At 43.5% G+C, this 27330-nt stretch overlaps 2 protein-coding genes and 1 long non-coding RNA gene across 6 annotated transcripts in view; 2 read left to right on the top strand and 1 right to left on the bottom strand.

Moving 5' to 3' along the window:
* DOP1B (DOP1 leucine zipper like protein B) overlaps positions 1-2243 on the top strand; it is a 103765-nt gene extending 101522 nt beyond the window's left edge. For all 4 annotated transcript variants that reach the window (XM_060640473.3, XM_060640472.3, XM_081796558.1 and 1 more), the window contains 2 exons: positions 1060-1189; positions 1709-2243. In XM_060640473.3, the coding sequence (XP_060496456.3) occupies positions 1060-1189; positions 1709-1960 (382 nt within the window). In that variant the 3' untranslated portion in view covers positions 1961-2243. The remainder of the gene's footprint in view (positions 1-1059; positions 1190-1708) is intronic.
* Positions 2244-5163: 2920 nt separating this feature from the next.
* Positions 5164-14850, bottom strand: LOC132684376 (uncharacterized). Its single transcript, XR_013557826.2, has 2 exons — positions 14301-14850; positions 5164-7850 (listed from the first exon to the last, which is right to left on the bottom strand). It is a non-coding gene; the product is annotated as an uncharacterized LOC132684376 (long non-coding RNA).
* Positions 14824-27330, top strand: part of MORC3 (MORC family CW-type zinc finger 3) — a 39294-nt gene continuing 26787 nt past the window's right edge. The window contains exons 1-3 of the mRNA XM_078452803.2: positions 14824-14952; positions 25241-25313; positions 26806-26938. Coding sequence (XP_078308929.2) covers positions 14914-14952; positions 25241-25313; positions 26806-26938 — 245 coding nt within the window. The 5' untranslated portion in view covers positions 14824-14913. The remainder of the gene's footprint in view (positions 14953-25240; positions 25314-26805; positions 26939-27330) is intronic.

Raw genomic sequence — 27330 nt, 5'->3', positions numbered from 1 at the left:
TATCACGTAGAAATGTTTGTGGTTAAAATGTGGGTTCTTTTTAACAGCATATTACAAAGTGAAAGAAGCCAATCTGAAATGGCTTGAAATAGTATGATTCCAACTCTGTGATACTCTGGAAAAGGCAAAACTATGGAGACAGTCAAAAAAGATTGTCAGGGATTGCAAGACAGGGAGTCAGAGCACAGAGGATTTTTAGAACACTGAAACTACTTTATTTGGTACCTTGATGACGGATACATGTCATTATACATTTATTCAAAGCCATAGAATGCACACCACCAAGAGTGCACCCTGAAGTGAACTCTGGCCTTGGATGATAACACAAATTCATGTCATTTCACTGATTATAACAAACGTACCGCTCTGGTGGGGTATTGATAGCGGGGAAGGCATTGCGTGGAGAGGAGGCTGGGGGCACACGGGAAGCCTCTGTGCGTACTTCCTGCTCAACTGTGTTGCAAACCTAAAACTGCTCCAAAAAGGAAAGTTTTTTTAAAAGTGGGTTCTGATGTATGTGATTATGCATAGGTGCGTTACTCATGAAAGGTGGAGGAAATCTAAAGTCCACGAATGTACGAGAGGGTAAATAACATTGGTGTATCCATACGATGAAACATTCAGCAAAAAAAAAAAAGAAAAGAAAAGAAATACTGACGTGTCCTCCAACATGGATGAACCTTGACCGTGTTATGTTAAGCGAAAGGAGCCAGTCACAAAGCACCACATATTGCATGATTCTGTTTCTATGAAATGCCAAATATATTTTCAAATAAGAAAATATGTAGAGGCAGAAAATAGATTGAGGGGATGTAAGGGGTTGAGGGGCGATAGCTAGAGGGAGCGGGTATTCTTTTTGGGGTGATGAAAAAAATATCCTAAAATTGATTATGGTGGTGGATAAACAATTCTGTGAATAAACTAAAAGCTAATTCAATCATGTACTTCAGATGGGCGTACTATATGGTATGTGAATTATTTCTCCATAAACCTGTTGAAAAATCTTTTTCGAAGTGAGCTCTGAGCCAGCACGCCTGACCTCGGATTGTTTTCATCCAGTTACAGGTGGGCATTTGTCCCAGAAGTGGACACGGAGGTCCCTGCCTTCCTGTCAGACCTAGAGGAGAATCACCAAGAATGCAAACCCCACACTGTTAGGATTCTAGAACTTCTAAAGTTAAAATATGGGGTAAGCGTCTTCCTTTTCACAGTCAGTGTTTGTGGCGGAGGGGAGAAAGGCTAGGCAGCGAGGGCCGCGAGAGAAGCCCGTCACGTGCCACTTGATTTTAATGACCGAATAGTTTTCAGAAGTGCTTTGGTCTGAGTGTTAAAACTCGGAGGTGGTCAAAATCCCATCTTTATTTCCTCATTGGCACGTCACTTTCTCTGCCCACATGCTGAGGTGCGCCTCCCGGAGAACCACAATCACGGGGAAGAGGTTTCGCACCGAGTCGGTTTATTAGGCGAGGAAGGCCCTGCAGGAAGAATAGGGGTCTCGGGGAGAGCGGAGGGGCTGGGGTGAAATCCCGGCGGGAAACGTCGGTTGAAGACCTCGCGTTTGAATTTTTTGGGAAACTGCCACCAGTGCTGACGATGAGTGGTCCCCAGAGAACCCATCGCTTAGATTTGCCGCCCACATGTCCTTGGCCCGCACCTCTGACCCTTAACAAAGCCTTATCATCCTTATGCGGTGTTTCTGTTTTTGCAGGAAATTGGCAGCTCTGATGAGATCAGCGCAAAGAATGAGTTCCCTCTGCTGCGCCAACATTCTGTTTCCAGCATTAGGCAATTGATGCCATTCTTCCAGACTCTAAATCGTGCTTTTAAAACCCAGAGTAAGCTGTCTGCCGACACCCAAGGACCTCCAGTCTTAGAGTTCCCGGTCACAGATAGCCCGAGGGTCTTGCAACAGCTAGAAGAATGTGTTGAGTATGATTTTTTGGAACATCTGGAATGTTAGCCCCATCAGACAGGATTTGTTTAATCCATTTACTGATACGTCAGTGACAACCAGGATACGTGCGTTCTAAACGAGAAAGGAGCCAAGGATAGTGCTTTTTAAACAAGCCAATTTCGATTTTGAAGGTAGATTTCAGATAATTTTCTGTTGGGCAACAAAACACACCTCCCTAAATGCCTTGTAATATATTTGGATCTGATTGTATGTTTCGTCTGCAATTTATGTAAAGAAAATAAAGTTAATGTATCATCTAATGCAAGCACAAAATTCATAATATGAAGCATGAAGGCAATGAAGAGTTGTTTTCTTTGTTGATGCAGCTATTTGGGCTGTCTCGGTATATTTCTCTAAAAGTTTACACTTGTGGCGTATTACTCTTAATCCCTCACACATATGTCCTTTAAAATGTTTATTTTGGTACCACATTTTAAAGCCAAAATACATTGTTTTCTGAAAATAATAATTGCCCATTACCATTGACTGTTCAGCAGTGGTGAGGGCTTGAAGATATCTCAACGTATTTAACTCTTGCTCGTTAAAATCACATATTAAGGGACACCCGGCGGGGGCGCTTGGGTGGCTCAGTCAGCTGAGCCACCGACTTCAGCTCAGATCGTGATGGTGAGGTCCGTGAGTTCGAGCCTGGCATCGGGCTGTGTGCTGACAGCTCAGAACCTGGAGCCTGCTTCAGATTCTGTCCCTCTCTCTTTCTCTCTCTGCCCCTATCCCTGCTCGCATGCGCACGCTCGCTCACTCGCTGTTTCTCTCTCGCTCTCAAAAAATAAACATTTTTTTAAAAGGGGGGGATGCCTGGCTGTCTCAATCAGAAGAATGTGCGACTCTTGATCTTGGGGTTGTGAGTTTGAGCCCCGTGTTGGTTGTAAAGTTTATAAATAAATAAACTTTAAGATAAATCACGCATTAAAATCACAGTGCATCCAGCTTTGAAAGAAATACATAGTTTTCAGAACTCTGACAGCTGTAACCTTAGTTATGTACCATGATGTGCCTTGCCAGCACTTTCCATTTAACATAAATCCGTCGATGTAGTCATGGAGCCTTTAATGCCTGAAGCTTCTGTCAGAGAAACGGACTCTCGACTCTTCCCTTTTCCTTTGTCCTTTCTGGGATCTCTTTACCACTTTGTAGACCTCACTGTTCATTAAAATAATCCCTTCCTAAGCACAGACTCCTCTCTCCTGGCAGGGGGTCACCCCACTCCTGCCGAGCCTCTCTGTCTTAAGCCAGCTACCCTATTTAGAATCCTGGCTCGGCCGCGGGAGCCTGAACTCTCTGCCAGGGAGCATGGTTTGCCTTCCAGACTTGCCTACCTCATGTCCCCTTTTCAGCCTCCAGAGCATCGCGTGAAGTCGGCTTCCAGGCCAGATGATGCACACTGGCCTAATGCGTGCTCTCCTGCCCATCCTTTCTGCACGCCAGGGATCGGTTTGGAATTAACCAACATCGTCGGTTAAGTTTCCCGTAACATCCTACTAGTTCCTAGCGTGTGTGCAGTGTAGAAGCAATTTGTGTCAAGAGCCCCAGTACGGGATTTGGGGAGGACAGAACCACCCGATTACCTACATAAGGGCTCAAAATAAGAATTCAAGCTCACCACTGGAAATAGGAGTAGTCATACAAATATGTGTTAAGAATTACATGAAAATGATGGGTTTGTGCGTGTAAGGGGTATCTCTAAGAACATCTGCAAGCTTGGTGACTAAAGCTTTAAATACCGAAGCGTAGAGCTATAATTTCTATGTAAGTTCTGTGAGTTTGCTGTAATTCAGACTGTGAGGCGATAACCGTATGCCGATCAATAGTTAACCTCAAGGGCATGCACATGTTCATACCTCAGAATTTACAAAACTAGTAACTTACATCATCGGGAGCTATTATGCCATCTGTGCTTAGATTTACAAATTTTGTTGATTGTTTTTCTCTCTAGTATCTAAAACAGCTTAATGGTCTCTGAACATGTGTGTGTGAGTGAATCCTTATTTATTAAATGGAAATCTTAAAAGGAATTCCATAGTACATCATGGAACACTGAGGAAGTCTTATCAACGTGATGCACGTTTAAATCTTTAGTTCGTGGGGCACCTGGGTGGCGCAGTCGGTTAAGCGTCCGACTTCAGCTCGGGTCACGATCTCGCGGTCCGCGAGTTCGAGCCCCGCGTCGGGCTCTGGGCTGATGGCTCAGAGCCTGGAGCCTGCTTCCGATTCTGTGTCTCCCTCTCTCTCTGACCCTCCCCCATTCATACTCTGTCTCTCTCTGTCTCAAAAATAAGTAAAACTTAAAAAAAAAATTAAATCTTTAGTTCGTGAATACCGTAGTAGTTGGGGTTATAAGCTGTGAGGTCGGCTCGCCTGGGTGTGGTGTTCAGCTTCCCCACATACTAGCGTGAGCAAAACTTGTGCCTCGGTTTTCTCATCTATAAAATGGGAATATCGAATGCAACTGCATCTTAGGGTTCCGGCAACTAACCATTTCTGTGATCTGTGAACATATTTGCACCCCTCAGTGAAAAGGAAGCCTGTGCCCACCCCAATATCGGTAAGATGAGCAGAAGCAAGGTTAGCGGTTCCGTATTTTCTTCTTACTTTGGAACCGAGGCCCTTCACCACACTGTGGAGCCAACTGCTCTGCCTCCATTCCTCCCGGTGGAGATGCTCCGCGTCCAGCCCTCAGCCACTGCACTGAGGGCAGGGAGTGTGCTGGGAGAGGTGGGACTTGCCAGGAGCGGCGGTAGCCAAGGAGAACAGACTGGTGCTCTAACAGAGCGGGTTTGAACACACACAGCCGCGGGCAGTGTCGGTGGGAGGGTGGCCCATGCGTGCGGATGAAACGATCCCTGTAACCAGAGTGCTTTCCAGGGGCCAGGCACGGTGCCAGGCGCCTCCCGGGCATCACATTCTCTCTTCCCACCCCCTTGGGAAGTAGAGGCTTACCCCATTCTACAAGGCCAGCAGAGCTAGGAAACGGAACCTAGATCTGTCTCCCTCTGAGAGCCCTTTTCTCCACCCCAGTGCTGAGAAAATTAGACAGGAAATCCCCATGGTGGCTACTGTTGTTCCGTAATGTGTGGAAGACAAGTTTCTGAAACTACCCCGCCCATGTATGACTTCCTGCAAAACCAGCTCATGCTAGGGCCGAAGCACAGAGAAAGTAGCGCCTAGCTTTGAAAGTGTGGCAAGATCTGTTTTTAGAGGAGAACATGCCTTGTTTTCCAGTATTTGTACATTATGCGCGGTTAAATTAGGAGAAATGGCTAGGTTTGCCAAAGTAGTTAAGGAAGGTGGAACTTAAAAGTTTTGAACTACCCAGACAGGTTCTGCGTCATTGGAATAAAATGCTTTGGTGTTAAGACAATGCCTGCTAGCGGGTATTACTTGCAGTTCGGTGAGACACATAAACCAATGAACGTGCAAAGTCAACACCTTCGAAGAGAATACGATTAGGAGCCGAACGCGGATGAGCCAAGGGCACGCTGAGGAGTCTCCACGTTCTACCTGAAGGAGCAACTGGGCTCGTGAGGGTCGAGTTAGTAACCTGTGTGTGTGATCATGTGTATGTGTTTTGTTACGTCGCGCAGTAATCATTCCACGCCATTGCATCCTCTCCAAGCGGACTTGGTGCTGTCTCTGAAGTTCAGAGTGAAGAGGACCCCTGCAAGCATTTTTCAGGCTGGATAGGGGTATCCTGAGGGTAGAAATCTGTCAGTTACGGTTAGAATCCAGCAGAGGAACTATGCTTAGCGCGGGTCCTCCCACCTCCATGTGCACGAGGACCACCCGGAGAGCTTGCAAACTTGCAGGATGCCTAGCCTCCTCCCCAGAGAGTCTGAGTCAGTAGAAAGGGTGACATTCAGGAATCTGCATGTGTAACAAGTTATTTTTGTCACCGGTGCTTCCTGGGTCATTCTTGGAGACGCGCTAGTTTTCAGAGCAATTTCTTCGTAAGTATGACGTGGAAACCAGGAGGAAGCCAGCAAGGCTGAACTTGTTTGGTTACTTCTCATCCTATATAGGGAGCTCCTTCCAAGCGGTTCTCCATCGAAATCAAGTAAGCCCACCTTTAAACCAATGGGAAAGGAAATACATTTTAAAATACTATGGGTCTAGGGGCGCCTGGGTGGCTCAGTCGGTTAAGCGTCCGACTTCGGCTCAGGTCATGATCTCAAGGTCTGTGAGTCCGAGCCCCACGTCGGGCTCTGTGCTGACGGCTCGGAGCCTGGACCCTGCTTCGGACTCTGTGTCTCCCTCTCTCTGCCCCTTGCCCGCTCACATGCTGCCTCTCTCTCTCTCTCTGAAAAGTAAATAAACACTAAAAAAATTTTTTAAATACTGTGGGTCTAGGAGAGGAGTAAGGTAGTTCCTCAAAGAGTTAAAAATAGAATTACCATATGATCTAGCAATTTCACTAAAAAGAAATAAAACCAGGGGCGCCTGGGTGGCTCAGTTGGTTAAGCGTCTGACTTCAGCTCAGGTCATGATCTCGAGTCCGTAAGTTCAAGCCCGGCGTCGGGCCCTGTCCTGACAGCTCAGAGCCTGCTTCCGATTCTGTGTCTCCCTCTCCCTCTGCCCCTCCCCTGCTCAGGCTCTGTTTCTCTCACTCTCAAAAATGAATAAATATTTAAAAATTTTTTTTAAAAAAAAGAACTGAAAACAGAGTCTCAGATATTTTTTTAATTTATTTATTTTACTGTTTATTTTTGACAGAGAGAGCAAGCAAGCACGAGTGGTTCATGTGTGAACCCACGAACCGTGAGTCATGACCCGAGCTGAAGTCGGACGCTCATCCGACTGAGCCCCCCAGGTGCCCCTGGGGTCTCAGATATTTGTACACCTACGTTTATGGCAGCACTATCCACAATAGCCAACAGGTGGAAATGGCCCAAATGTCCATCGACAGATGAATGGCTAAACAAAATGTGGTCTATCCACACAACAGAATATTATTCAGTCTCAAAAAGGAAGGGAATTCTCACACATGCTACAGCATGGATGAACCTTGAGGACATTAGGATACGTAAACCAGTCGCAGAAGGACAAATGGATAACTCCACTTGCGTGAGGGACCTGAAGTAGCCGAATTCATAGACACAAAGTAGAAGGGTGGATACTGGGGGCTGGGAGAGGGGGATGGGGAGTTCGTGTCCAATGGGTACAGTGTTTCAGTTTGGAAAGATGAGAAAGTTCTGGAGATGTGTGATGGCGACACCACAACGTGTGCGTAATCAATGTCACTGTATTGTACGCTGAAAAAGGGTGAAAATGGCAAATTTTATGTGCTGTGTATGTTACCCCAATAAAAATTCTAACACAAAACCAAAATTACTGTGAGTTTAAAGGGAGGGCGCGGAAGAGGGTCTAAGCCAGGGTTCCCCTTACGCGATGAACAGTGTCTGTCTCATCCTGGGTTTCCCCCACAAAGTCAACCAGAAGCAGAGGGGAGGTGGGAATTTAATCCCTGGGACCTGGAGGCCTCCCGTCTGTCTCTTCTGTCTCCCCGAACCACTCAGCATTTTAATCTCTTGCATATCTTTTCTATGTTGTTCGAGCTGCGTGATACTCTTTTCCTTCACCCGACACGTCCCACTCAAATTGTTTATGTAACAAACGTATGGGAGCCAGTCTTTGAGATCCGAATTCCTCAGTCTTGCTTCTTTCTGCAGCTCCTCAGACACAGTGAGGCACTTTGTCACAGGGCAGCCCTATTAGAGCACCTACTAATGTCATAGCCCGTCGCTGGCTGCGAGGCAGGCGCCCCTTTTGTGGAAGAGAGAGACCCCGTATCTTCTTCAGATCCTTCGGGGTCTGGCATATGTAGGCAGTCCACAGTAACGAAATGAAGAACATAAAGGTTGATGTTTCTGATAAGGTGGTGCTGGAGGAGGAAGAAAGAGTAGGAAACCCCAGTTTGAATAAAGTAGTTTGTAGGACTAGACAGCGGGGGGCTCAGGGAACAGTGGGTTTTGGGCCCCAAACTTAGACCCTCTGAGTAACCACTCCCCGGAGGCTCCTGCTGTCTCACTGAGCACCCAGTGTTGGCGCCCGAGGGCACTCTTCTTGGCTTGCTGTCCCCACTCTTCCCTGCTGGTCCTTGAACTACCTGACTTCACAGTCAGCCCAACCCACCTGAAAAACATGTGAAGGCTGCCTTTTCTATCCTCCATGAGCGTGTCCTCAATTCTTATCGGACCCTTTGACAACAAAACACTGCTGTACTGTGTGGGGGGTGAACACTTGGCCCTGGGCAGCACCGTACTGGTTGGAGAGCTCTTTGTGTGGTAGCAAAGCTACTATCTTAACTCATAAGCACTTGATTGTATATTCTTCCAGGTTTCCCTTGCAACTGTTTTCCGTTTGTTTCTGAATCTAAGCCAGGTTAAGCATCTAATTGTTAAGGAATCTAAATTTCTTCAGGAAACAGACGAGTTGTCTAATATGATTGGGAGAGGTGGAGCTTGTGGTTAATCAAAGAGCATGACTGGCCTAAAGGCAATCAGACTCAATAAAAAGTTAATACATATACATCAAGGGATGCCTGGCTAGCTCGGTCAGTAGAGCATGTGACACTTGATCCTGGGGTTGTAGGTTCGAGCCCCACTTTGGGGGTAGGAATTACTTAAAAATACAGTCGTTAGGGGCACCTGGGTGGCTCGATCAGTTAAGCGTCCAAGTCTTAGTTTCAACCGGGTCATGATCTCACAGTTTGTGAGTTCCAGCCCCACAGTGGGCTCTGTGCTGATAGCACGAAGTTTGCTTGGGATTCTGTCTCTTCCTCTCTCTGTCCCTCCCCCACTCATGCTCATTCTCTTGTGCTTGCTCTTTCTCAAAATAAATAAATAAACTTTAAAAAATGAAAATAAAATCTTTATACACACACATGCATATATATACATCAATATAGTTTTTTTGACATCAACATCTCTAAATGGCTAGTTATGAGATAGATGAAATCCCACTTACAATAACAACAACAATAAAATATCAAGGGGGGAAAAAAAGCTTCGTAAGAACTCCTTGAAGAAAATATTTCTGAAGGAGTAAAGGACACTTGGAGTGAAAGGAAAGGCTCACTAGGTCTTAAAGAGGAAGACTCAACATCATCAAGTTGTAAATTCTTAATTAATCTATGAATTTAAGGCAATCCCCCAGAAACAACACTTGTTTTTTGTTTTGTTTTGTTTTAACAAGATAAACTCATCCTAAATTTTATTTGGAAAAATCGGCAAAAGTAGCCAGAAATTTTCTGAAAACAAGGAGTAAAGAAGAGAACTACACTGAGTAGGTCTTGAAACATATTAGAAAGCTAAAATAATTGGTACCAGTGCAGGAATGGACAGCAGATCAATAGAATAAAATAGAAAGTCCATCAATGGACACAAATGCATAGAAGAACGTAGTATTCGAACGAATAGGGGGAAAGACAGGTGGCTTATTTGATAAATGGTATTGGGATAGCTGGGTAACCAACAGAAAAAAATAAGAAATTGGATTTATACCTCCCATCTTTCACCAAAATAAATTCCAAAGAGATCAAAGATTGAAACCATGAAGAAACCATAAAAATACAAGAAGAAATCAAGAGAAGGCATTTATATAAGCCAATAATGATCTCTTTTAGATGAATATAAATCCCAGAAGCCATAAGAGAAAGTTCAATAATTTTGGCTATATGAATTTTCTTTTAAAAATTCTGCATAACAAAAATCATAAGCAAAGTAAAAGACAAATGGCAAACTGAGAAACATATTTGAAAAGACTCCTTTTACGAAGGGCTGATTTTTCCAATACTCAAAGAACGCCTATTGAAAGGTAAAGTATAGAAAGATGGGCAAAAGAAATGAACGGGGGGTTCTACACACACGAAAAAACAATTGGCTTTAACACATGTCAAATGATGTCCAAACTTACAATACAAGGAAAAACTTAAAATTGCTCTGAAATATTCACTGACTGTTTCAGCAGATATTAGTATTAGGGGAAAACAGGATCCCTTCTACAAATAAGGAATATAAATTAGTACAAGCTCTTTGGAGGAAATTTGTCAATTTCTATCAAAACTATGATTGGGTGTATCTTTTGACCCAACAATCCTACTTTTGGGAATTTTCCTGATATACATGTATAACTTACATAAAAATTATTCACCGTAGTCCTATTGATAATAACAAAACTTTGGAGACAACCTTTGCCCACCAGCACAAGGAAGGATTGGCGAAAGAAATTACAATACATCAATAAAATGGAATGTTATTGAGGAATCCAGCTGGCTCAGTCAGTAGAACATGTAACTCTTGATCTTAGGGTCATGAGTTCGATCCCCATGTGGGGCATAGAGATTACTTTAAAAAAAAATGTTAGGAAGTTGCAAAATAACATGAGGAAGTTCTTTAGGCTGTTTTGGAAGGATCTACAAAATATACTGTCCAGTGTAAAAGTCAAGGTGCATATCTGTATAGGTTTGTGAAAGCAACCAGATTTCACACTGTATTTATTAAATCAGGGAGATATTTTATTTGACAAATATTCTAACTCCTGTATGGACTTCAAACATTTCTCTTTCCTTGACCTAGTCCATCTTCCTTTGACTTAGTCCTACAAAAATACTGTAGGCTGGGTGGCTTAAACAACAAACATTCATTTCTCACGGTTCTGGAGGCTAAGAGTTCAAGGTCAAGGTACCTTCTTGGTTGTTCCTACCTTGTCTTCACATTGCACAAGAGTTGAGGGAGCTCTGGCGGGTCTATTTTATTATAAGGGCACTAATATTCATGAGGGCTCCACCTTTGTGACATAATCACCTCTCAAAGGCTCCACCAAATACATTCATTGGGGGTTAGGATTTCAATGTATGAATTTGGGGGGGAGACATTCAGTCTACAGCGCTCCCCAAATAAGATAGTTTTCTATCATTAAAAAAATCACATCAAACTCAGCTTTTTTTTTTTTTTAAATAAAGGTTTCCATGTAAGCTTAGGTTTGATACAAGTACCAGAGGGGTGTGGTGGGGCATTTATTTTCCTGTAAAATCCCCTTTTATACCAACGTAGTGTAAGTTCAGCCTGTACGTGTTTGCCTCACATTTTTTTCGATATGAGTAAGCCTTGAGGATGTAGAATTCCACGGTGTGCTCAATTGTGTTAAAAAAAAGGGGTGGGGGGGACAAGAATCTGTATATATAGGTAAGTACTTGCTTGCACATGAATATATTGCCTACGCTTGTAGTTGTCCTAACAAATTACCACAAATTTAGTGGCTTAAAATTACAGAAATTTCTTCTCTTCCAGTTCTGAAGGCCAGATGTCTGAAATAAGTTTCACTGAGCTGAAACCAAGCTGTCTGCAGGGCTTCATTCCCTCCGCAAACTCTGGGGGCTCTAGAATGGAGTGGCCTCGCCTTTTCCAGCTTCTAGAGCTCATTCCTGGCATTCTTTGGCTCAAGACCCCTTCTTTTCAAAATCAGCAGTATAGCATCTTCAAGTCTCTCTCTGCTGCAGAGGCCAAATAACCTTCTGCGATCCCATCTCCCTCTGTCCCTGTCTTATATAACTTTTTCTTTTAAGTTTATTTATTTATTTTGAGAGAGAGAGAGTACGAGAGAGGTAGGAGCAGAGAGAGGGAAAGACCAGAATCTCAAGCAGGCTCCATGCTGCCAGCAGAGAGCCCGATGCAGGGCTCAAACTCAGGAATCCTGTGAGATCATGACCTGAGCTGAAGTCAAAAGTCTGACGCTTAACTGAGCCACCCAGGTTGCCCCTGTGTCTGTCTTACAAAGACCCTTGGGATTGCATCTAGGGCCCAACCACATAATCCAGGCTAATCTCATCTCAAAACGTACTGAACAGCATATGATCAATAAGGGAAGTTGGAATAATAATAATAGTAACAAGTGAAGAAGTTGTCAGCCCTAGACTGACACAGCACTATACTAGTAAATTAAACTCTGTTCGGATTCCCACAAAACGATAGTTGAGACTCATCAAATTGATTTCACAAGTCACAAATGGGCCACGATTTATTTAACCAACACAGTCTTGAGATCGTAAGTTCAAGAGAGGAAACCTTGGCTATTTTGTTCACCACGGCATCCTTAGAGCCCTGACGTTGACAGATATGAAGAAGGCTCTCAATAAAGAGTTGATAAAAAAGCCTGTTACATAACAATCTTAAAGCTGGAGGGAACCGAGAAATTATCCAGTGCAGGGCATTACAAAGGGTAGTAACTAGCACCCTGATTTAGGCGATTCACATTATGTCATTTGCCCAATGAGTGAGTGGCAAGGGTGACAACAGAACTTTTTTTTTTTTAACATTTCCTCATACATTCAGATCTTCCTCTACTTATGATGGAGCTACCTCTCAATAAACCCATTGTAAGTTGAAAATATAGTAGGGTGGGGGCGCCTGGGTGGCTCAGTCGGTTAAGTGTCCGACTCTAGATTTCAGCGCAGGTTGTGATCTCCAGGTCATGAGACTGAGATGCTCACTGAGCCTGGAGCCTGCTTGGGGTTCTCTCCCTCCCTCTCTCTCTCTGCCCCTCCCCTGCTCGCACTCTCTCTCAAAATAAATAAACGTTAAAAAAAAATCGTAGGTTGAAAATGCGTTTAATAAACCTAAACATATCGAACATCAGAGCTTAGCGTAGCTTCACCTTAAATCACCTTAAATGTGTTCAGAACACTTACGCTAGCCCACAGTTGGACAAAATCATCTAATACAGAGCCTGTTTTATAAGAAAGTGTTGGATATCTGTTTGTTTAAATACTGTACTGAAAGTGAAAACCAGCCTGGTCCTATGGGTTGCAATTGTTGTTAAGTGTGTGGGTTGTTTATTCTGATAGCATGGCTGATTGGGAACTACGGCTTGCTGCTACCCAGCATCATGAGGGAAATCAAACCGGATATCGCCAGCTCGGTGTTGACCTTAAAAATAAAATAAAAACTGCCAGTTGTTTTACTGGCAAAATTGGGCTTATTTAAGAAAAAAAGAGAACTGCAGTTGGGGACAAACAAGTTGCGGCAAAGCCATAGGTGATTCCAGAGACTAAAGGAGAGGTACCCTTTCTGAAGGAGAAAATGGGTAGATTGGGAAGGCTGTTATAAACTAAAAAGTCCACTGGAGTAAATTGGGAGTTCAAAGTGTGGTGTCTTGGCTGAGCTGTTTCGGGGGTGTAGGAGATAAGGTAAGGCTTTATTCTTTTCCCCACTCTCCCCCCACCCCCCATAGTAAAGTAGTACCAAGCAGCAAGGTCAAGTCCCGGTAGTGTCAAGACAGTCTCTTCCTGTTGGGTCTGCAATTGACAAGGCGCGGTAGGTAGGGCGGGACAGCGCCCTCTGTCAACCCCCCTACTCCACTTTACCCAGGTTTCTGGTTATTAATTCTCACATCAGCAAAAGAGCAAAATTCGAAATTCCAAGTACAGTTTCTACTGAATGCGGATCATTTCCGCACCACGGTAAAGTCGTCAAATCCTAAGTAGAACTGGGGTAAGTGGGGGTGGGGGTGGGGTTACCATCTGTATTGGAATATTTAGTCTACAGTAAGCCTGGACTAATGTATACCAAATTGTTTATACGTTCTGGTGAAGAGATTGGGAGTAAATTTTGTTTCATATCTCCGTATGATTTGCATTTTTACAAAGGACATGTATTACAGTTTAAAAACGCGGGGCGCCTGGGTGGCTTGGTCGGTTAAGCGTCCAACTTTGGCTCAGGTCATGATCTCACGGTCCGAGAGTTCGAGCCCCGCATCCGGATCTGTGCTGACAGCTCAGAGCCTGGAGCCTGCTTCCCATTCTGTGTCTCCCTCTCTCTCTGACCCTCCCCCATTCATGCTCTGTCTCTCTCTGTCTCAAAAATAAATAAACGTTAAAAAAAAAAATTTAAAAACGCAATAGGTGGGAAGCAGGTGGGAGAAATGGGATAACCTTTTTTTTTTTTTAGTTGAAAAAAAAATTAGGGGTGCCTGGGTGGCCCAGTCGGTTGAGCATCAGACTTTGGCTGAGGTCAGGATCTCACAGCTTGTGAGCTTTGCCATCAGGCTCTGCGCTGACAGCTTGGAGCCTGGAGCCTGCTTCGTATTCTGTGTCTCCCTCTCTGTCCCTCCCCACTCAACGCTCTGTCTCTCCCTCAAATAAACATTAAACAATTTTTTGAAAAAAATCTGAAAAAATTAAGCGAAACAAAAACAAGTGCTGGAGACCTGACAGGTGCTTAAACTTACCCCAAATCAGCACAAAGACATAAAAGGAAAAACAAAAAGCAAAAAACCTAAATGGATATTAGAAACAAAACAAAACAAAACAAAACCGTTTCCATCCTCTCTTTACCTGCAATATGTAACAACCCTATATTTCTTCATTTCTCTATCTTCGTCACTCAGCCCGGTGCTGGGCTCCAAGCCGACACCGAATAAATGTGCATGCGAGAAAGGACTCTTTTCATAAGGATGAAGGATGATAATTTCCAGGACAACTCCAGTATGCACAAAATCTACATTTCGTTAGCAAGGTTTCAAATCACACGGACACAGGTGGGCACGGGATGGCTTTTTTTGGCGCAATTCACTTCCAGCCAGGTCAGGCGCCTGGAGCGCGCTTCTCCGGGCCCCGGCACACGTCGCTATAGGCTTCGAATTCCAGACCCTCAAGTCTCCAGGTCCGGTTAATGCGGCGACCCGTTCGCGCCCGCCCGTCTCGTCTCACGCATGCGCCCTACCCCTGCAGGGCCGGGCGCTGTGAGCCCAGTTCTTGGTTTAAACCAGCCTCAATTTACCTTCCCCACAGCTCTCCGTACCACAGTGCCCGAGGCGGAAGTGGGTGGGCGGGGCGGCCGCGCGCCCCGCCCCGGAAGTGGGTGGGCCCAGCAGGCCGTGCAGTCTTCCCGGCCGCCTCCCAGTCGGGTTGCGGCCGAGGCCGGTCCTGGCTTTGTAGCTCGCTCAAGATGGCGACGCAGCCACCCAGCGGGATCCGCCTCAGCGCGGTGAGCAGCCGCGAGGGGTGGAGCGGGCCGTGTCCCAGGAGGGCGGGCAGGCGGGCAAGCGAGGGGGGGCAGGCAGTGGGCGGTGGCGACTTGTCGGCGCGGCGGTTGGGGCCGCGGCGGGGCCGGGGGAGGGGGCGGCCATCTCGCTCCCGTCGGCGGAGCCGCTCGGCGGCGGGCAGGGTCGGGCGGCGCGGGCCGGGCTGCGTTCCGTTTCCCCCGCGATAGGTTTCTGTTTTGCCTTCGCGGCTTCGGGGCGGGCCGGGGCCGCGGCCCCTCCTCCCGGCTCCCTCCTGGCTGCCTCGCAGCTGTCGTCCGAGGGCGAGGCCTCGGTGGTCGGGTCGCCCGCCCCTCGGACAGCGGGGCCCCTAACCCTTCCTGGCCTGCGGACCCGCGGGGCGCCCCGGAGCGGGGGGGGGGGAGCGGCAGCGGCAGATCGCGGCCCGAAATGCCAGGCGGCCTTGACCTCTAGGCAGTGGGATGGGGTGAAGCGAGCCGGAACGAGTCTTCCTGATTCGTTCACATTCCTGCCGCTTCCCTCCAGTTAAGCCCTCGGGCCCAAATCCCCAGGTCACTGGGCTCTCCCGTTTCCTGTAGCCTCTCGGTCGTGTCTGTTTCGGGGCGTTCTTGGAAATCCTCCAGTAATTCTCGTATCTACTAGTCCTAAGTCGTAGGGAGCGGTCGCACACTAGAATTAACATTTCGCCTCCTAAAATGTGGGCGTGGCTTCGCTGCCTGATTATCCTTAAAAAGTTGGTGTTGATATGCGGAAGTGTACCTCCTCTTTTGAGGTTGGTGACTCTTGCCAGAGAATGTCTACCTTAGTCTCGTTAAATTGAACAATCGGGTGGTAATACCATTGCTTTAAAAATGGTGCATTGCCCTGTGACTTTTTTAGATTTATCCAGATTCTTACCCACACCTGGTATTGTTGGACTTTAACAATTTTTCCTGTGTGACGAGTGTGAAATGTACGTGGGTTTACTTTACATTTCTTTGACTGTGAAGTTAAAAGTTATTAACATTTTACTCCTTAAAAAGAAAAAAAACCTATTTGTGGGACGCCTGTGTGGCTCAGTTGGTTAAGTGTCTGACTTCAGCTCAGGTCGATCTCGCGGTTTGTGAGTTACAGCCCCGCCTTGGGCTCTATGCTGACAGCTCAGAGCCTGGAGCCTGCTTCGGATTCTGGTCTCTCTCTGTCCCCCACCCCCCGCACTCAAGCGCGCTGGGGTGTCTCTCTCTCTCTCAAAAATGAAGGAAACATTACAAAAAATAACCTATTCGTATCCTTTGTCCATTTTTCTGTTCTCTTTTAGAGACATTTTTATTGATCTATAAGCATTCTTTTTTTTTTTTTTTAAATTTTTTTTTCCAGCGTTTTTTATTTATTTTTGGGACAGAGAGAGACAGAGCATGAACGGGGGAGGGGCAGAGAGAGAGGGAGACACAGAATCGCAAACAGGCTCCAGGCTCTGAGCCATCAGCCCAGAGCCTGACACGGGGCTCGAACTCACGGACTGCGAGATCGTGACCTGGCTGAAGTCGGACGCTTAACCGACTGCGCCACCCAGGCGCCCCGATCTATAAGCATTCTTTACCCATGCTGAATAAAGGTCCTTTGGTTACATAACTGGCTTATTGAATGAGATAGTATTTAGTAGTTTGAATATGGAGAAAACTTTATTCTTCTTACGTCTGGCTTTAAATATTACTTGCTAATGGTTCTTTTCCATGCCCGAGTGGATCTGGGCAGATATAATAACACACTCCAATTAGCCTCAGGTATTGTAAAGTGTGACCTCATCTAATTTAAAATCTCTTATTCAGTTTAATGGCTGGCCCTTCCCCTTCCCAGGTTGGGCCACATTCTGGACCAGAATCGTGTAGAGGGGAAAGGGAGTGAACTGGTTGGGTCCTATTTCTACGCTTGGATTCTCTTTTCCTTCCCTGGCCCCTGCAATGTCTCAGGCTCTTCAAGATTGAGGTGATAAAGGGAGCAAAGACAAAGGTCAAAACAGGGTTAAGAGACCGGTAGTGTTGTTAGCTGGCTGTCTGGGTGAAACAGCTGTCCCTGTGCTAAATCTTTCTTTTGTGGATAATATGGGCTGTTTGGAACCCCATTGACAGAAGTCTCCCATCTGCAGCTTCTGGACTGTATCTCCACCCATCTTCTTGCTTTAGGACAGGAATTGGCAAACTACAGCTCATGGGCCAAATCCAGCCTGCCACCTGTTTTTGTGTGACCCACAAGCTAAGAATGATCCTTAAACAGTTGGGAAAAAAATCAAAGAATATTTTGTGACATAGAAAAATTATGTGACGTAGGCATTTCAGTTTCCATAAAGTTTCATTGGAATATAGCCCTGCTCATTGTTTGCATATAGCTCTCAAATGTTTTCATTAGGGGAGTCTAGGAATTAATGAGTTTATGCATTTGTCAAAATCATAGAACCTAAGGCACAGAGGTGAACCATAATTATGCAATTTTTTTTTTTTTTTTTTTTTAAATTTTGGAGGGTGAGAGATCTTAGAATGGACTGCAGAGTGACAAAAACACTTAAATTGTTGCTTTTTGCTTCCATATTTCTAAGTAAAAACGCTGGTACCATTTTGTTATTTTCCAGTAGTCTGCTATGGATTTAACTGACATGTGCACACTCTTCACCTCCTCCCATCCTTCCCATGCATGTATCTCTCTTTTTTGTTGAATTACTGTCTGATTTATCACTCTTACCACAATTCACAAGTGAGCCAAACAGAACTATGATTGCATTTCCTTTGCTGTACAGCTTTTTGTTTTTCTGAAGTTAATAATTGTGTTTTGTTTGCTTAGATTTGGTCTGTACTGATCACTCTTTCATCCAAACTTTCACAGACCTAGAAAATCTTTTCCAGATGTGCTCAAGCACACCCAATATTTTGTCAGTTTTGTTGGCTCACTTGTGTTTTGGGGACTTCCCTTTATCATTTTTCTGGAAATTTCCTTCCCCTTTTTGTTGGGTCCCCATTCCACATATTCCTCTTTCAGGGTTTACTCCCTTGGCAGGGACAACAGGTCAGTGACTGAGGGCATGGGCCCTGGAGCCCACTTGCCTGGGTTCAAATCCTGACACCTGGATGTGTAACCTTGGCAAGTTACTTACTCTCTACGCCTGAGTTTCCAGTCTGAAGGATGGGCATAATTTATCCACTTCAAAGGGTGGTTTTAAACAGTAGAGGAGTAAATACATATAAAAGGCCTGTGCATGTAGTAAGCACTCTGTAAATACTTGCTATTTTTGTTCCTGGTAGTGGCGGAGCCCATCCATCCTTCCAAAAACAGGTATACCTTCTTGAAAACAGAGTACACGAGAAGAAATTTTATGTCATTTCTTGGAAATACATTGCTTTCTCTTTACATATCATTTAGCTGGGTTTGTAATTCTAAGTTACAAATGATTCTCTTAGAATTTTAAAGGCATGCTTTATTGTGATAGAGTTCTGTGCATTGTATTGGGCACTCAGGCTAGAAACTCAAGTCCTTCATAATCAGGAAAGTTTTCTCATTTATTTGACAAATTTCATCCCTCTGGTTTTCTGTTCTCTGTTGTCTCTTGTTTTCCTTCTCACTGTTTTTTCTTTCTTTTCTGTGAGATTTTCTCCATTTGTTCTTTTACCTTTCTCTTACCATGTGTTTAATTGTTATAAACACTATCTTACTCTCTGAATGTCTTTTTAAAGTCTCCCTGGACAAAGTATTTGCTGTTGCTGGGCATATTGATCATAGTATTTTTGTGAAGTTTTTGTTTTGTTTTGCTCACTGCATTGCTGCTACTTTGTTCCTTTTTCTGCGTGTTTTTGATTTCTAATTTTACACATTCTCAAGTGTCCGGAGGTGGTTAACCTGCTTACATTTCCAAGTGAGACACTAAAAGCTGACTGGAAGATGTTCGTACACGGGTAGAGCCCCTTTGGTGGGCTTCAGTGTTGGGTGATCAGGCAGGAAGGAATCGGTCATATTTTGTTGGGGGCACCCTATGTCAGTATTCGTAAGACCATAGAGAGTGCAAGTGTTCGAAAATACGTTTGTTAAAAATAACTTAAACATTTGTGATGAGCACTAGGCGTTCTATGGGAGTGTTGAATCAACTATATGGCGCATCTGAAACTTATATTAACGCTGTACGTTAACTGGGATTTAAATAAAAACTTAACAAAATATAAAATAAACATTATTAAAAGTTTTTAAAAAGTGGGAACAACAAAAATAAGATGCTATCCAGAAGGGCTTGGCACAACTTGTAAAAGAACCAAATGGAGCTTTTAGACATTATTCTGTTTTCTAGAGAGGAATTTTGCATCTAGTCTCTTGCCATGGCATATATAATTCTGGTTGGTAGCTCATCTGAAAGCTCAGCTAGGGAAAGGAGGAGTGTCACATTGTTCAGTGTGCTGACTTGGTATTTATCTCTTTGTTTATTATTGTGGCAAAATACGCTTCACATAAAATTTACCATCCTAATCATTTTTAAGTGTACAAGTTAGTAGTGTTACATACATTCACATCGTGGGGCACCTGGGTGGCTCAGTCGGTTCAGCCTCCGACTTCGGCTCAGATAGTGATCTCAGGGCTCGTCAGTTCCAGCCCCGCATCGGGCTTTCTGCTGTCAGCGCAGAGCCCGCTTTGGATCCTCAGTCTCCCTTTCTCTCTGCCCCTCCCCACCACATGCATGTGCAGGTGCGTATGCGCTCGCTCGCTCTCTCTCAAAAATAAACATTAAAAAAAAAATCTTCAGATACATTCACTTTGTTGTACAGTCTCCAGAACTCTTTTTATCTTGCAAAACTTAAACTCTGTACCCATTAAAAAATAATTCTCCATTTCCCTTCCCATAGCCCCTAGCAACCACCGTTCTACTATCTGTGAATTTGACTCCTGTAGGTATCTCATATAAGTATAGTCATGAATTATTTGCCTTTTTGTGACCGGTTTATTTCACTTAGCATAATGTCCTCAAGGTGGTTAGCTGTAGCATGTGTCAAGGTATCTTTTTGAGGCTGAAAAATATTCCCTTGTATGAATATACCACATTTTGTTTATCCATTCGTTGATGGATATTTATGTTGCTTCCACCTTTTGGCTGTCGTGAATAATGCTGCTATAAACACGGGTGTACAAATAATCTCTTCAAGATCCTGCTTTCATTTATTTTCAGTATATACCCAGCGGTGGAATTGCTGGATCATGACAATTCTATGTTTACTTTTATAATACGATCCTGGGGCACCTGGGGGGCTCAGTCAGTTGAGTGTCCAACTTCGGCTCAGGTCATGATCTCACGGTGCATGAGGTCGAGCCCCATGCACAACTTGTAAAAGAACCAAATGGAGCTTTTAGAAATTATTCTATTTTCTAGAGAGGAATTTTGCATCTAGTGCATCTGTGCTGACCGCTCAGAGCCTGGAGCTTGCTTCGCATTCTCTCTCTGTCTCCCTCTCTCTCTCTCTCTGTCCCCCTCTCTCTCTGTCCTTTCCCTGCTCATGCTCTGTCCCACTCTCTCTCTCTCTCTCTCTCTCTCTCTCTGTCTCTCTCAAAAATAAATAAACATTAAAAATTTTTTTTATAATACCGTCCTAATGAGTGTGAGGTGGTATCTCATGGTGCTTTTGATTTGTATTTCCCTAATGATTAGTGATGTTGAGCATCTTTTCTTGTATTTAGTGGCCATTTGTGTACCATTCATGGAGAAATATCCAGGTCCTTTGTCAACTATTTAGGATTTTAGTCCTTTTGGTGTTGATTTGTGTAGGAATTCTTTATGTGTTCTGGATGTTAACCTTGTACCACATACTTGCAGATTTTTTCCCATTCCATAGATTTTTCATTTTGTCGGTTGTATCCTTTAATGTGCAGAAGTTTTAAATTCTGATACAGTACAATTGATTTTTTTGTTTCCTGTGCTTTTGGTGTCCTATCCAAGATCCAAATCCAGTGTCCTGAAACTCTTCCCCTGTGCTTTCTTCTAAGAATTTTATAGTTTTAACTCTTTATGTTAGATCTTTGATCCATTTTAATTTCCCCCCCTGTATGATGTGAGGTAACGTGCAACTTGATTCTTTTGTGTGTAGATATCTAGCTTTCCCAGCACTGTTTATTGAAAAGACTGTCCCTTCCCCATTGAGTGGTCTTTATACGCTTGTGGAAGATCATTTGGCCATAGATGTGAGGGGTTTTTTTCTGGGCTGTCTGCTGACTTGCCTTTAACCCACCTATGTTCGTTGTCTCTGAGCTGCCATCATCACTTGCTCCAGAAAACAGACTGCCCGCTTTCTGCTGGGTTGCTTAGAGTAGTTGCAGGATGAAAGAAAGAACGGGGGTGGGGGGTGGGGGGAGTCTTTGCTGTTTCTTATTCTCCTTCTCTTTCTTTTTCTTCTATGTTTGTTTATTTTGAGAGAGAGAGAGAGAGGCCGTGCACAAGCAGGGGAGGGGCAGAGAGAGAGAATCCCAAGCAGGCTCCGCACTGTCAGCGCAGAGCCAGCCCACTATCGGGCTCCAACCCACGAACCGAACCGTGAGATCATGACTTGAGCCAAAGTCAGACGGTTAACTGACTGAGCCACCCATGCGCCCCAAACCTGTCTTGTTTTCATACAGCCTCTGGTACCTTTGACTTCAGAGCCACAAAAGTCTAATTCCTGAGGCTTTCTGGAGTTGTGCCAAGGTTCCTTCCTGGTCTGCTTCTTGTTTTGTTTCCCCTATCCTACAGGTTTCAGACTTCGCTCTTTACAGGCTATTAAATCAGTGTCATTATCCAAACCACGGACTATTCTATGTACTATTATCCATCATTTCTCTGACTGTTTCTGTTCTTCTGGGTTTATTCCCTTTTTTCCTCCCTTCATGACAGAGCAATTTCAGTTGGGAGCCTAAGTGAACACTCTATGTGTTCAGGCTTCCAAAATGTTTTATATATTTAACTGATTTTTTAAATTTGTGACTGTTGATGCTAATTTTTTTTAACGTTTATTTATTTTTGAGAGAGAGAGAGAGAGACAGACAGACAGACAGAGTGCGAGTGGGGGGAGGGCAGAGAGACAGGGAGACAGAATCCGAAGCAGGCTCTAGTCTCTGAGCTGTCAGCACAGAACCCGACGAGGGGCTTGAACTCACAAAACGCGAGATTATGACTTGAGCCAAAGACTGACACTTAAGGACTGAGCCACCCAGGCGCCCTGATTCTAAAAGTTATATTGATTCTTTAAAAAATCTGGGTGGTCTTCAGAGCATCTTGGTTTTTTGTGCGTGTTTCCTACTGTTTGGGGGTGGGGGTGATGTCTAGTACTAGTATATCTTGCCTGCTAACATTTTCTCCTGGTGGGTTGTTCCCTTAAATGTTATTTTAGATTGTGTACTCAAAATACTCCCCTAAATAATGACGTAGGGAATCGTGTGCTGTCAGATTGAGGCTGTGTCTCCGTAGTGGTTCTGCAGGTTATATAAATTGAAACACTTAACCCAAGGGAAGGCATGCCTCTTTTTACAGAACTTCGTGTTACACTTTTTTTTTTTAAGCATCCAGATCCAAACAGACAAGCTTCCCATTAAGCAGATTCCCACCCCTCCTCTGCTAATGGAGGGGAAGAGGAGTGGGGAGAGGGGCATTTACTTCCAAATCTATCTCTGAGTCACAATTAAAACCAAAACCTTTGTATTCCAGTCACTCATTGCATCCTCATTATCAAATCTTATTTTTAATTCCTTCTTTACTTGAAGCCATTAAGGATTTTCCTCATTTTTATTTTTATATGAGCTCAGTTGTGTCGTTAAGGAATACTTAACTTTTTTTTAAAGAACTCACACAGTGCTTACTATGTTTCTGTTGGTCTCCTGAGCGTTTTACAAATATTAAGTTCCTTAATATTCTTAACAGCCTGGTAAGCTGATATGATTGTCATCCTCGTTATTGTAGATGACAGAACTTGAGGCACAGAGGTTAAGCTTCTTGCCCAAGATCACACACCTAGTTAAGCATACTCTGTTCTACGTGTCAGCGCGCGTGTGCGTGTGCGTGCGTGTGTGTGTGTGTGTGTGTGTGTGTGTGCGTGTGCGTGTGTGCGTCTATCTATTACTGCTTTGGCTGCCCCAGGGTGTTTTTCCCCCCTCCTAGCTAATGACATGTTCTCAACATAGAGTTGAGAATTAAGAATAGGTGAGGGGCGCCTAGCTGGCTCAGTTGGTTAAGCATCTGACTCTTCATTTCGGCTCAGGTCACGATCTCATAGTTTGAGCTTCGCGTTGGGCTGTGTGCTGACAGTGCAGAGCCTGCTTGGGATTCTCTCTCCCTATCTCTCCTTCCCTTCCCCCACCTGCATATTTGCTGTCTCGCTCCCTCTCTCTCAAAATAAATAAATAGACATTAAAAAAATTTTTTTAAAGAATAGCTGAAAATAATTGCTTATGTTTAGAGATCCAGAAAGCCACTGTTTGCTATTCATTATTTCTTACTGATGCCGCCTTTGCTTTGCTCTCCTGGGATTCTTGCTCAAGAACGATGTGTGCTGTGTCAGTTTGGAACTGATGTGTAGGCTGAAGACATTACATGAAAATTGACATTACCACTATCACATTCTGTTCATACATCTAAAATTCAAAATGTACCATTTCTAACTCCAGACTTCACGTCTAACAGAATGTATAAAATAGAGCAAAGATAAATGCTCTAAGGGATTTTGGTGGTTAATTAATCCTCTCTTTTGGTAGTGGTTTCACACTCTAAAGCCCTGCCCCTTTATAAAATTAGAACAGGTGACGACTGTACCGTTCTTCTGTAACTGGTAGCCTGGTAATTGCTCAGGGGGAGGGGCTGGGATGTGAAGAGCCTCCTGATGGCTGGTCCTGGCACGGTCCTCAGGTAGATTAATTTGAGAAAAGGTCTCTTGTGCAGGGTGAAGATCTGGAAATTGATTTTTATTAAAAACTCGTTGTAACGTATGCTGTAGAAGGTCTGAGTTACTTGCATTCCACATTACATGAATGTGTGCCCTGCTCCCGTCTGAAGACTGCTCTTCTACAGAATTTCATTTCTCACATGTGTACTTCAGGCTGATGGTGAATGAATGCTTGGGGATTGTTTAAAGTCTAGTGCAGACAGAGAAAAAGTCGACCTCTTTCTGACACCTTGTGGCAGCAGCTGAACACTGCAAACACAGCTGGTTTGAAGTATAATCTCATCCCATTTCCAGAGCTCTTCATCTTAAATAAAGTGTCCACTCTCTTTTTTTCCTTTAAATGTGAGCTGATCTGTTTAAAAGGAACATAAAATACCCATTGCATGGAAATTCTCTGCATGTTGAAATTTTCCAGCCTCGGCCTTTCAAAGCCGCTTGTACATTTTTATACATTTGATATCTGTATTTCTAAGGAATTTTGGAGAATCCTCTATAGCATGAGGTTGATTGGTGTAGTCTTCTCTACTGTATTACTGTGAATAAAATCAGACCTAAAATCCTTGGAAATCAGTAACGTTTGTTTCACTTGAACTTCTTTTGACATTCTGTAAAAATGGTTGATAAATGTATATTACTCCACTCCTGCAGTTTTAACTGTAATGAACTTGGAGTAAATATTAAGGTATCAAATATTGATTTTCCAAAAGACCACTAGAAAAGCCTGTTGATTAATGTGTGACGTTTATTTTTTTAAAAAATTTTATTACATTTATTTATTTTTGAGAGACAGAGTGAGACAGAGCACAAGTGAGGTAGGGGCAGAGAGAGAAGGAAACACAGAATCCAAAGCAGGCTCCAGGCTCTGAGCAAGCGTTCAAGCGCAGAGGTGGACGCAGGGCTCGAACCCACGAACCGTGGGATCGTGACTTGAGCCGAAGTCAGACACTTAACCGACTGAGCCACCCAGGTGCCCCTGTGAAGTTAAGTTTATTAAGCCTAACGCACTCAGGAGAAAACACCCCATTGGCAAGATCTTAGTTGTGTTTTCACAGTAATTTTGAGGTAAGTCTTGTAAGGGGGGTAACTTCTGATTGGGCAGTTTATGATATCATAGCTTTGGAACGGTGGACCCGAGGAGGCAAGAGTTTTGAGGCAAGTCTTGATGAGTGAACTATTTAGTAGTTTCACACAGCCTTCCAAGAATCTTATTTCTCGGTTACATCTTCCACGTATATCCTGAAGCAAGCAGCTATAAGTTTTACTTGGTCCCAGAATTGTTTAATACAGGGACAGGAAATTATATTGGTTTCTGTCTCAAAAGTAAGACTTGAATTAATTTACATGAATCATTGGTTTGTTTCAGCTTTGCCCGAAGTTTTTACATACAAATTCTACTAGTCACACTTGGCCATTCAGTGCAGTTGCTGAATTAATAGGTATGTAAAATTGACATTTCATGTATAATCTGTTGCTTGTAAGTGAAGTTTTAAAAAACTTTTCATTGCAAAATAATATGGAAATGTGCTGTTTAATAAAACAGATGGATCTTGAATGATAACCATTGGTAAAGGTTATCTAGTATAACAGCTATTCAAATCAATGTCAAATTAATTGTTCCTCAACTTTCCCTGTATTAGTATTAAAATATTTTGCCAAATTCATAAAACATGTTGAAAGTAGTATAATTATGATTATAAAAGAAATTGATCTATTGCAAAAATGGGAATGGTGGTTTTTAATAGTTGGAAATATGTGTAACAAGGGTTTTTCTGATGTTAGCAAGTAGGGGGATTAATGTTACGCTTGATTTGTGATAATAAGTTATTGTTTCCTCCAATAGAACGATTGGGTATAGAATTGTATTTTAATAGTGTTTTAATGAGCAGGAGAAAAGAGGCACGACTGGGATCACATTTGCATGATGGGTCATGATTTTTTCCTCTGGAAGATTCATGCAGGAGAGTGTTTTTCCTGAAGTGGCTGATTAAAAAGATTATTTTATTTTAATTGTAGGCTCCCTTATGGAAGGATAGTTTGAGAACCATTATTTGTGTTTAGTCCTAAAGATTTCAAAATACACCTCAGAAAGTAATTTTAGTCAGGGATATTCCGGTGGAACTTAGTTTGAAAGCTGACGTTATTACTGCTTCTGTTGACATTTTTTTTCACCTTTCTTTCCTTTCCTTTTCTCTTTCTTTCTTTCTTTCTTTCTTTCTTTCTTTCTCTCTTTCTTTCTTTCTCTCTCTCTCCCTTTCTCTTTCTTTCTTTCTTTCTTTCTTTCTTTCTTTCTTTCTTTCTTTCATATTCCTTCCTCCTTCCCTATTCTGAGACAAACAAGAGTGTTTGCTAAACAAGAGTGTTAAGTGAAGATCTGTACAGAGATCATAGAAATATAAAAGCCACCAGAAACTTTGGTTAGATTGAGAGGGCCACAATTTGAACAACGGTGTCGAAGGCGAACCTTCATCTATGTGCCCAGTTTAGCAGAAAACATCACTGCTTTCCAATTTATTCAGTAACTCGTGGCATCCCCTCCGCCTCAACGTGTAGTGCTGGTTGACGCTCAGCTCTCAGCTTCTCACTCGATAGCCGGGCTGGTTCTTCGGACAGAAGAAGACCTCCCTGTCTTGATCATCGATTTGGCGCGGTGATTCTTCCTGTTTGTACTTTTTCGGTACAGTCGGTACCAATCTTTGTTCTCTGTGTAACAAATGGAGGGCTTTGGAGAGAGTTAACTCTGTATTGATCGGTGAATGAGTCACGTACAGCAAGGTACGGTTTAGGGTCGTGTTTTCGAGTCTTAGGAGTTCCCTAAGCATTGCGGTTTTTAAAAATTTTGAAAAATAGATTGCCTGTTAAAGGCTTTTACTGAACTGATTGTTCTTTCAAAATGCAAAGTTAGAGTTTCTCAAAACTTTTGTTTCTCAGATAATGCTTATGATCCCGATGTGAACGCTAAACAGATATGGATTGACAAAACGGTGATAAATGACCATATATGCTTGACATTCACTGATAATGGGAATGGTATGACTTCAGATAAATTACACAAAATGCTAAGGTATGTCAAAGTGTCACATTTCTTGAAAACCTTGCTTTTACCCAGGGGTTTCCGGTGTCATACTTAATCGCCTGTAGTTTTTGTTTTTTAAACACACGTGGTACCCACAGTGCCCTGTGTGCTCTCAAGTCTTCCCATCATCTTCTGCTGATTATTAGACAAGCCCTACCATCCTCCCCCTCCCCCACCACGTCTGACTTACCTAAAATTCCACCATTCCTTTAGAGTGGTAACACTGATGGCAGTTATTTACAGTCTAGCGTTAATTAGTTTTAGCCAGTATTGCCAATAAAATGCCACTTTTGGTGGGGAGTAATTTTAAAGGGATTCAGAGTGTAAGGAAGCAAGATAAAATAGTCACAAAGCCTTGGGCTCTAGGGTCGTAGACTAGG

Source organism: Panthera onca, chromosome C2, assembly GCF_046562875.1.
Source record: "Panthera onca isolate mPanOnc1 chromosome C2, mPanOnc1 haplotype 2, whole genome shotgun sequence".
NCBI classification, from domain to species: domain Eukaryota; kingdom Metazoa; phylum Chordata; class Mammalia; order Carnivora; family Felidae; genus Panthera; species Panthera onca.
Note: the sequence above shows the minus strand (reverse complement) of the source record. Positions and strands in the feature narration are given on the sequence as shown.